Source organism: Mus musculus, chromosome 18 (genome assembly GCF_000001635.26).
Source record: "Mus musculus strain C57BL/6J chromosome 18, GRCm38.p6 C57BL/6J".
Lineage (NCBI taxonomy): Eukaryota > Metazoa > Chordata > Mammalia > Rodentia > Muridae > Mus > Mus musculus.
Window position 1 is genome coordinate 68,336,382 of NC_000084.6, and position 10,704 is coordinate 68,347,085.

Sequence of the window (10,704 nt, forward strand, 5' to 3'; positions counted from 1 at the left end):
ATTCTGGAGGTATATGACCATGCGTGTTTTAAAGCTGAAATCTTGAAGCGTCTATAGCATCTTGAAGGAAGGAACCATTCCTGGAGCAGGGTTCCTCAGGTGGGCTGCCAGCCTTCAAATCCTATGCTTCCCAAAGTTAGAAACTTGATCTTGCTGTATTCCCTCCTCCTCCCCTCCCCTCCCCCTCTTACCCCTCTTCCCCTCCTCCTCTCCCCTCTCTTCCCTCTCCCTCACCCCACCCTCTCTCTCATCCGGGAATAACAAAAGCAGTCACTTGCTGTAGTTAAAAAAAAATTAAGAAAAAACAGTTCAGTGCATCTCCACCCAGCACCTTTATATTGCACTCACAGATCAACCCCACCATGCCTGGGGTGGGGGTGGAGGTGGGGCAGATAACTGGCTTTTGTGAAGACTCCACTTTCAGCACTTTATTGTGAAGCCCGCATCTTTTGCAGATCCCTCCCTGATCTTGGAGATGGGGACTCTGGATAATACTTAGATTGTAGGGTGTTTTCTGCCAGCCGGTCTCTTTTGCAGTACAGAGGATTAGTCTGAAGTTAAGAAACCCCGTCACAGATTTCAGATTGTCTCTCCCTGTGACATGATACCCGCCCCCCCCCCAAACCTGCATTTTCTGTCTATCCCTTTTCCTCCAGTCTCTCTGTTTCCTTGTCTCTGTCTGTCTCTGTCTCTCGGTGTGTGAGTGTGTCCAAATCTCAGTAGATCTTCTAGGCTCTGGCTTTTCCAAAGAAGTATCAGGCACACCGGTGAGCCACTGTAGCGGAAAGACAAAGAACAGGGCAGATCAAGTCATTGAACTGGGCAGAATTTTAATCAGCGAGTTAGAAGAAAGTGGCGGGGCGGGGGGTGGGGGAAGATAAAGAATCATCAACTGGAAAAATCCATCTGTGCGCACCGAAGGGAAAAGATTTGTTAAATTGGAAGCACCTCAGAGCTAAAGGCTGTGCGTTGCAACAACCTAGTGGTGGACCACTAGGTGGCACTGCACACACAACTCCTAGGCTCCCAAGCTGGTGACTGCAAAGTTGCTGGAGAACTCTGAAGTCCGAGAGGCGGCGATATGGGCGGGTGGAGGCTGTTTAAAAGCCGAGTGGTGAGGTGCTAGTTTAGGTCGGGAGGAGACTGCGCCCTGGCAATGGCCCTACTCTCTCGCCGAGGTCCGCCTAGGTGGACATCAGGTGCCCAGGCAGAGCGAAGCGTCCAGTGAGGGCTCCTGGCTCGGATGCAAGACCAGAGCCCGGTAAACAGAAGATTCAACTCCCAGAAACCGCCTGGAACCCGTGAAGAATCATGCTTACCTTTGCGCGGAGCAGAGCAGAATGGGTGAGCCAGCTTGTGCTTTGAGATTTTTTAATTTTTTTAAGGCAGCTGGATGGTGTGGTTAATGCAACAGTAGAATGGGTCTATCTATACCTCTGAAGTGTAAATGTATTGCAAATGATTACAATCTGATAGTTCTACCTCATTGCTAATACGATGGCTCTCTGAATGTGTTTTGTTCTAACATTTCATAATTATTTCCTCACACTGTGCTCGTGTGGAACTTTTAAAAATAGCATTCAGACTCAGTGAAATTCAGACCATTCAGAATTCAAGGAAAATATTTATTGAGGGGAGAGTACTGTTGTTTTTCTCTACTTAACGTACTGCAAAGTAAGCTTATCTATTGGAGGTGGTAACTTTGGGTTTATGTTCAAGCTAAGCCACCCCTTTGCTCCAGTCCTTCATGACACCAGAGAGCATGAATTGAGGATTCGAGGAGAGTCCTGGTTAATGATAAGAACACAGACAAATCTGTCTTCCTTAATGGAGTGTTTATATGTTCTCCAGCAATCTGGGCTCACTTGAGCAAAATATGATGCAGTCGCCCAATAATGTGAAAATCTGGAGACTGCCTGGGACCTTTGATGGAGTTTGGATAGGGTTCAGGAGATCCTCTGAGAACTTAGGTGTCAAAAAAATCAGACATGAAAAGAGAAGTTGTACTTTGCATAAAAATGGAAGCTTCACAGAAACACTGTAAGCCGAGCGTGACAGAATGTGAGTAAGTGGAAGAAGCCTGTGAAGACACCAGGCTTGTATTAGAGGGACAGAATTTGAGGCACGAGGGGCCCCGAGGCCAAGCAGGGTCACGACCCCAGTATACCTGTGTCTATCCAGCCATTTCCGTAGATGCACTTGGTTTTGGTACGGTAGGCACACTCTGTGCTGTGGTATACGCTTATGTTCTTGAGATCATAATAACAACGGCAAACAAACCTGTCTTACAGTAAATCCGATGCCAAGAAGTGGGGGCATTCTCTTCCAGCAATGAACTCCTCCTCCACCCTGACTGTATTGAATCTTACCCTGAACGCCTCAGAGGATGGCATTTTAGGATCAAATGTCAAGAACAAGTCTTTGGCCTGTGAAGAAATGGGCATTGCCGTGGAGGTGTTCCTGACCCTGGGTCTCGTCAGCCTCTTAGAGAACATCCTGGTCATTGGGGCCATAGTAAAGAACAAAAACCTGCACTCACCCATGTACTTCTTTGTGGGCAGCTTAGCCGTGGCCGACATGCTGGTGAGCATGTCCAATGCCTGGGAGACTGTCACCATATACTTGCTAAATAATAAACACCTGGTGATAGCCGACACCTTTGTGCGACACATCGACAACGTGTTCGACTCCATGATCTGCATCTCTGTGGTGGCCTCGATGTGCAGTTTGCTGGCCATTGCGGTGGACAGGTACATCACCATCTTCTATGCCTTGCGCTACCACCACATCATGACCGCGAGGCGCTCGGGGGTGATCATCGCCTGCATCTGGACCTTCTGCATAAGCTGCGGCATTGTTTTCATCATCTACTATGAGTCCAAGTATGTGATCATTTGCCTCATCTCCATGTTCTTCACCATGCTGTTCTTCATGGTGTCTCTGTATATACACATGTTCCTCCTGGCCCGGAACCATGTCAAGCGGATAGCAGCTTCCCCCAGATACAACTCCGTGAGGCAAAGGACCAGCATGAAGGGGGCTATTACCCTCACCATGCTACTGGGGATTTTCATTGTCTGCTGGTCTCCCTTCTTTCTTCACCTTATCTTAATGATCTCCTGCCCTCAGAACGTCTACTGCTCTTGCTTTATGTCTTACTTCAACATGTACCTTATACTCATCATGTGCAACTCCGTGATCGATCCTCTCATCTACGCCCTCCGCAGCCAAGAGATGCGGAGGACCTTTAAGGAGATCGTCTGTTGTCACGGATTCCGGCGACCTTGTAGGCTCCTTGGCGGGTATTAAACGCCTTCCTCTCTCAGTGGCTCTCGTCTCTCAGTCAATTAGGTTCAGCCAAGGCATGAGCAAGGCTGCTAAGGCTCTCAGATGTATTGTTCCTCGCCCCCTTTGCAGCTCCGTTTGGTTATTGTGTGTCCGAGGTATGCACATGTGAATTGTCTCCGTGGTGGAAATGGTCTGTGACAATTTGTGTGTTTTTTTAAATTATTATTATTATTTTCTTATTCCTTGCTCACTCTCTGCTCCCCATTCCATTTTTAGGAGGTTTCACCATGCTCTGCCTGACTTGGTAAGTGACCTGAGGAGATGCATAATCTCCTGGGTGAGCTGTCATTGTACAAACCACTGTGGAAGCTTATATCACCATGAGTGGCTTTTGTGTTTGGTTTAGCTTTCTCCATGCTGCTGTCCATGTTTGCAGGATGCACCTTTTACATTCTTTTCAGGAATGGAGAGACATCCGGCTCCTTCTTATTTGAGAATTCCATTATTTTTTATTTTTTTACTACAGTTCCCCTATCCTAGACTTCTGGCCCTATGGCTTGCATTCAGAATTGTCTGGGGGGGACCAACTTTAACTACTTAAACTCCTGTCCTTCATAGTTTTGGACTTACTCAGACATAGAACTTCTATGCTAAACACCTTGCTTCGTGTTTTGTGAAAACCTCCATGCCTCTCGCTGTCTTTTTTTTTTTTTTTTTTTTTTTTTGACTCAATTCAGTGTTTCCAAGAAATTTGGGGGCGGTCACATGGCGACTCTAGGTACAAACTCGCCCTCACTCCATTTAGCATGTGCCACCCAGAGTCAAACTAGAATGGCTTTCTCACACATAATCATTTATCAGTTCTTGGTGTCTGAAAAGTCCACATTGGATGCTTTGAAGCATCTTAACCTGCCCCTAGCAACCTGCCCCTAGCAACCTGCCCCTAGCAACCATCAAAGGCCCGGTCCACAGCAAAGACAAGCCATTTTCTCCAGTCTGGAGTAGAGGAAAGGGACGAAAGCTCAAGCACCAACCCTGACACTGGCTGTGTGCCTTTCCCTCCTCCCCAGGCTCCACCTCTGTGCTGACCTCTCAGAATGGCCAAAAAAAAAAAAAAAAAAAAAAAACTACCTGAAAAAAAAAAAAGGAGAACTTCTTGTAAAATTTGAAAAACATACAGGATGGGTTTTGTTTGTTTGTTTGTTTGTTTTTGTTATTTAAAAGAACTATTTCACATGGGTGGGATCACACATGAAGGAAGGGTACAGGTGTCAGTGGCCAGAGCAGTGTTTTGGATGCCAAGAGACTTGCTGTGCTCAACAGAGCCACGTGGCCCTCTGGATCCCAGCGAAGATCATAGGGTTAGAATAAGACATTGATCTTGGTGGTCACACTGCTTGTCCAGACACCCAGCTATCTATCACGAGTCTTAATTCTCTGCTCTGGGTGCTAAAATGACTTGCTACAAATCCTGACCTTTATTTTAAGGTATTTAAGAACACGCTTGACGGCATTTTAATCTCTATGTAAACAAAATCGCCCTTGTGTTCCAGTGCTGTTATTTTTGGGATCTTCATCTGAAGCAAAGGGTACGAGTCCCTCCAGCTCACAGGTTCGGTTTCGCAGTAATATGCTGGAATTAGTGTTTTCTCTGTGGTTGGATACTTGACATCTAGGCTGCTTCCAAATGAAAGAGAAATGTAAATAAGGCAGCGGACATACAGGTCATCCCACAGTGAACTGTGGGTGTAAGAGGGGTCCTGTCTACAGAAGATTGGAAGAGCAGAAGGACTTTCTATAGTATGGTGTCATAATTAGCTTATGAGAATGATCTCTTTAGAAGCTCAGCAAAGAAAAACAAAAACAAAAACCATAGTGCTGGTGTTAACAGTAAGGTGAATGAGATGTCCAAATCTTTACAAAGTGGAAAACAAGCAGATTGTTTGCAACTGATTTGCAAAGAGCCTCTAACCTTTCAAAATGTTTCCTGTTCATAGCTGCTGAATATTCACACGCAGGAAGTAAAAGTTCTCATTGTAGCCATTATAGGAAGCCGAGTTCACATTGTAGCCATTATAGGAATCCGAGTCCACTGTCACAGTGGATGTGACTGGGATATGGGGTGTCTGAGGCTTCCTCTCCTCTGTACAGAGCAAGCGCTTGCGGTGTTTGTAATTTCCAAGTTGAATTTTCTGCCTAGAGTCCTTGAGTAATCTTAAGCAAAGTGACTCTAGTCCTGATCACAGGGGAAGAATAAGACATTGATGTTGGTGGTCACACTGCTTGTCTGGACACCCAACTGTCACTAGTCTGATTCTCTTCTCTGGGTGCTTAAATGACTTACTACAATTAAGGTATTTAAGAACAGGCTCAACTGCATTTTAATCTCTATGTAAACAATATAGCCCAACTGTTGTGTTCAACTGTTGTTGTGTTTGGGAAAATATATGCCTGTAGTAACTTGTTACATTTATGAAAATAAGCCAACCTCAAAATGAAGTCCCCTTAACAAGAACAAAAAAGAATACACATGCTTGCCAAACATGTGGCATTGTATGTTAGTTTTCTGTTGGAAATGCATTTGCATGAAGGTCCCTTAGCAAAAGAATAGACATGCATGTGAAACATGTGACATTGTATGTTAACTTTATGTCTCTGTGGGAAACGTATTTGCTGTAAAATATGTGTCCAAAGAAATTGTTAGTAAAGTAGAAGGATGATTCAATTTGTACTAATAAACATGTATATAATTAATAAAATGGATGGACTAAACTATACATTTGAATTGGTCATTTGGAGTTGTGAGATTTGGTTTGGAGTGTTGGTTTTTTTTTTTTTTTCATCTTTCTGGAAACTTTCTGGTAGATATTACAAAATGAGAATGTACGTTCATTGGTGAGTTTACTTGACAGCATTTATTGCCTTTAGTATAGATATTCGAAATTATATTAATCCTACAAATAAAATAAGCTTTATACTTGACTCTATATTGTTGAAAATTATGTCCTAGTACATAATTATTCTGGAACTATCACTTATTTATAAGCTCAGTACGGGGCTGGAAGTACTGGCGATCGGAGAAGAGCCAAGGGCAACATTCTACCTTAGCCTCCTGAGGTGTGTGTTGGCATTCCCAGCTGGGCTTTTGGGTTTTTAACAAGCTTCCAAAAACTATTAGTCCAAGAGCCCACTTTAAGAAACGCTGGTTCTCAAATATCAGCAAGGTCACATGACAACAGTTTATTGCTTGTTTTTCTATCACACTATGCTAAAAATAAATTAGCAGAGTCTCTTACAGTTGGCTATTCAGGGACCAGATTGCTCAAGATCTAATGCCTGGCTTACACAGGTGAGTTTCTTTTCTTACTCAATTTCACTCTGAATGTCTAGGTGGGCCAGGGAAATACTATGTGCCTGAACATTCACTATTCAAGAACAGTGTCTATGTGTATCATGATGCCAGGCATGTGACCAAAATTGTCATTATATATTTTAAGGAGTGAAAGGCCAAGAATAATTATCGTGTGTGTGTGTGTGTGTGTGTGTGTGTGTGTGTGAAAAGGATACATTATATATAGTTAATAAATTCACATGGCATGGCCCTACATATCTGGGAGGCAGCATTTGATGCATTGCTGCACAGGGGCAGGTAACACAGTTTCAGGGCGAGTTCAGAAGAGCTCCTAGACAATTAAGAGCTGTCTGGTTGTTTCCTCCTTTCTCACTAAGAATTTCCTTCACATGTTAAAAAGAGGACATATTAGATCTAGTGAAGTGTCGAGAGATGACTATGGAAGCCTGTGTAATGAACTGAGGTTAAACAGAGGAAAGGGGAGCATGGAGCGGCAAAGCCATCTGACTCCAGCCAAGGGGAGAGGATAAGATTACTAAATTGTGCCAGAAATAAGAGACTAGATCTGTGGTCTATTTCCTGTCAACTTGAAACAGAATCCTAATCGAGAAAAATGCCTCTACAGTACTGGGTTGTTGGCAAGCCAGTCAACAGAACCCATCCATGGCCTCTATATTAGCTCCTGCCTCCAGGATCCTGCCCTCCATGATTTCCTGTCCTGATTTATTTTTTAAATATTATTTATTTATCATTATTTATAGGAGTACACTGTAGCTGTCTTCAGACACTCCAGAAGAGGGCGTCAGATCTCATTACGGGTCATTGTGAGCCACCATGTGGTTGCTGGGAATTGAACTCAGGACCTCTGGAAGAGCAGTCAGTGCTCTTAACTGCGGAACCATCTCTCCAGCCCCCTGATTTCTTCTGATGATGTGGAAGTGTGAGCTAAATAAACCCTTTCCTCCCCAAGTTGCGCTGGGTCATGGTGTCTCATCACAGCAATAGTAATCTTAACTAAGACAAATTGATATCAGGATTCTGAGGTGTTCTTGTGACTGATTTGACATTGGTATTTTTTTTGGGGGGGGGGTAGGATTGTAGAAGGACTTTGGAACCTTGGGCTATGAAAACCATTGAGTGTTCAAAGTTTGTCGATCTTTTCTAAGGGAGCTTGGAAGATTAGTGTGATAGGAGAAAAATAGGTCATGGGGGGGGGGGAGCCTGAGAGTCTTTTAAATCTGTCAGGGATGTTGCGTAGTTTGAGTTAAGAATCTGTGGTTCTGGTTACGTAGGGCTGAAATAGTGACTGTAGTTGACAAGAGATCAGAACCAAAAAAGAAAAAAAAATTGCTTTACTGGTATAATTGATGCTGGTCAGCTGGTCACTAGTAAGAAGTTAGAAGTGATTAAGAAGAGACCAGCGTCACTGAGAGGAAATCTTCTGGAAAGTGCTTCCTGAGAGTCTGCACACAGCCACCGTGTTCCAGAGGCAGCCAAGGTTGCATCTCACACTGGACGCTCGATTTGGTAAAGAGTCACTGAGGTGGTACTGGTTTTGAAGGCATGAAGGGGTCATGAAAAGCAGCTGAGGCTAGGTACTGTGAGAGGCCCAGAGAGTCTGTTGGTGATGGAGCAGCCCAGTAGCAGCAGAGACCCCAGCATTTTGGAGATGTAAGTACCATGGGACGACTGCCAAGGACAGCAGGGGAGGGGTGGAGCTGGCTTCAGCATAAAGGATAAGCTGTGTGTGCATCAGAGGACAGAGCTGAAGAAGTGACCCAAGAAGCCCCTTGGAAGAGCCCAGAAGACGATGACTGAATCCCAGATCCTGGAAATTGAATCATTTACACCGTTGGAGTGTGGTTTTGTGTTCTTCAGATTGCGACTGTGCCCTGGTTCTTCCCTCTTGAAGTAAGAAAATATTTAGCTTGTTTATGATTTTATAGGAGCCCACATTAAAAGACATTGGATTTTAATAGAGATCTTGATTTTTAAAAGGAGATTTACAAGATAATTTTTAAAAGAGACAGAAAATTTAAAGTATTTGAATTGGCAAATGATATGGGACTTTTAAGTTTGTAACATGTTTCATATTTGTGATACTTATTAATCTGAGGTCTTGGGGATGAACCCCCACCCCCTGAAGGCTATGTCTTAAAAAGTGTTGTGTCAAGTTAACAAGGGGTCATCTGAGAGGAGAGAACCCCAATTGAGAAAATCCCTCTACAAGACTGCACTGTGGGTAAGCCATGGGGAGCAAACCAGGAAGCAGCACCCCTCCTTGGCCTTTGCCTCAGCTCCTGCCTCCAGGTCCCTGCCTTTCCTTTACTTTCCTGGCTTCACTTTCTTTAATAATGAAAGTGATATGGAAGTGTGAGCCAAATAAATCCTTTCCTCCCCAACTCGCCATGGTCATGGAGGAGTTTCATCACAGCAATAGTCATGTTAAGCAATTTACTTTCTGTGACCAGAAACTAGGGGACCTGGTGAGAGCCAGGGCCGGGGCCATGTTATGTGGCAGGGATGGAGAGAACTGGAAGTCAGTTGTGTTAAAGGTGCCATGTTTCAGTAAGATACTCACTAAATCAGGAGATCTCGTATGAGAAACTCAAGCCCAGGATGGCCAGGCCTGAGACTGTCTCCCTATATCATGTTCTTACTCCTTTGTGCATACAAAAATATCTATTTTTGATATCTTTCACACTGGGACTTGTTGTTGTGTGCTTTTCCATTCTCTATGTCCTTCCTTCCTTCCTTCCTTCCTCTTCCTCCTCCTCCTCCTTCCTTTCTCCCCCCCCCCCCCCATTGCATTACCACTGTTACTGAAGAACAAATAAACGTTGTTAAGCCTTTCAATCTCGGTTCTAAAGAAAAGACATGACCAGATGTTTATTTTTCCTATTTGCCTTCTTACATGGTGATGATAAGACTCTCTGTGCACAGTGGCAGGGGGAAGGAAGGTCAGCTTAGCCTGTAAGTGCCGTCCTCCCTCCCCCCTTCCCTGTAACTTGACACTTGAGCACGTCTTGATATCTGTTAGCACCATGTAACTGGAAACACATGAACATTGAGAAGTAGACTTAGGGATCTTTGCGACACAACTTTGGTGGCTTTTTAAAGCCTTTTCAAGGCGTTTTAAAGCACTGTGCTTCTCTTTGGCACTATCTTGCCCATTTAGTTTTCTTTTACCTTTGCCACACCAATGAGTGCTGCTCACCAACTCAGCAGTCTTCTCTGTCTCTGAGCATCTCACCTCATTTGCAACGATGGTCTCCTCTGAAAACTTCTTTTCTTGGCTTCTCTAATATTCCCTATCCTGATTACTACCCCTCTTCTCTGTGCAAGCATCCCAGCCTTGTCTGTTTCTTTTCCATGTCCCACATTTAGGCTCGTCCTGAGTCTGTATCTCTAGCAATCTTACTTTTTTTTAGATCTAATTTTTCTCCGAGTGACCTCATACATTTTGATGATTTTTGACTCAGCAAATAAAAACACCCTCTGATTAACATATACTAGTTGTACACATTAGTATGGTTCAGTGCGGTATCTCCATTTGCGTACAATAGACACTCAAATTAGCTCAACTTTCACCCACTCTTTCTGCTCCTTGGCCTCTAGTAATCACTATACTATTCAGGTTGGCTTATTATTTTAACCTTTCACGTGTGAGAGAACATAAGGACTTGTTTTTCTGTGTGTGGTTTATCTCGCTTAGTGTAGTGATCTCACAGGCCATCCATTTTGGTATAAAGGACAGAACTTCATTCTTCTACATGGTTGAATAATACTTCATTGTATTATAAACTCTCTCTCTCTCTCACACCCCCCCACACTGTCCTAGTTCAGTGCCTTGTTGTGATAACATATTCTGACAAAAGCTACTTAGGTGAGAAAGGGTTTAATGGGCTTACAACCCTAGCTAACAGTGCACCATTGTATGGGAATCAAGATGGCCGGAACTTGAAGTGAGTTGCATGCATAGTCAAGAGCAGAGAAGAATGGATGAATGCACACTAGTGTTCAACTCCATTTCTCTGTTTCACTCAGTACAGGCCCAGTCTGTG

General features: G+C 43.9%; 1 protein-coding gene across 2 annotated transcripts; it reads left to right on the forward strand.

The window, feature by feature from the left end:
- The first annotated feature begins 362 nt into the window (after window positions 1-362).
- Mc5r (melanocortin 5 receptor) lies at window positions 363-6,065 on the forward strand. 2 transcript variants are annotated; one of them, XR_385979.4, is made up of 3 exons: window positions 363-1,344; window positions 2,292-3,443; window positions 3,565-6,065. XR_385979.4 is itself a non-coding variant. In NM_013596.3 (2 exons), the coding sequence occupies exon 2, from the start codon at window positions 2,332-2,334 to the stop codon at window positions 3,307-3,309; it is 978 nt and encodes a 325-aa protein (NP_038624.3). In that variant the 5' UTR covers window positions 1,130-1,344; window positions 2,292-2,331; the 3' UTR covers window positions 3,310-6,065. The 2 variants fall into 2 exon arrangements, 1 of the variants encoding a protein (NP_038624.3); NM_013596.3 differs by having other exon boundaries at window positions 1,130-1,344; window positions 2,292-6,065.
- The last annotated feature ends 4,639 nt before the right edge of the window (window positions 6,066-10,704 follow it).

What these genes read in the sequence shown, in the direction of transcription:
- Mc5r (NM_013596.3), top strand. Translation starts at nt 2,332, where the DNA reads ATGAACTCCTCCTCCACCCTGACTGTATTGAATCTTACCCTGAACGCC.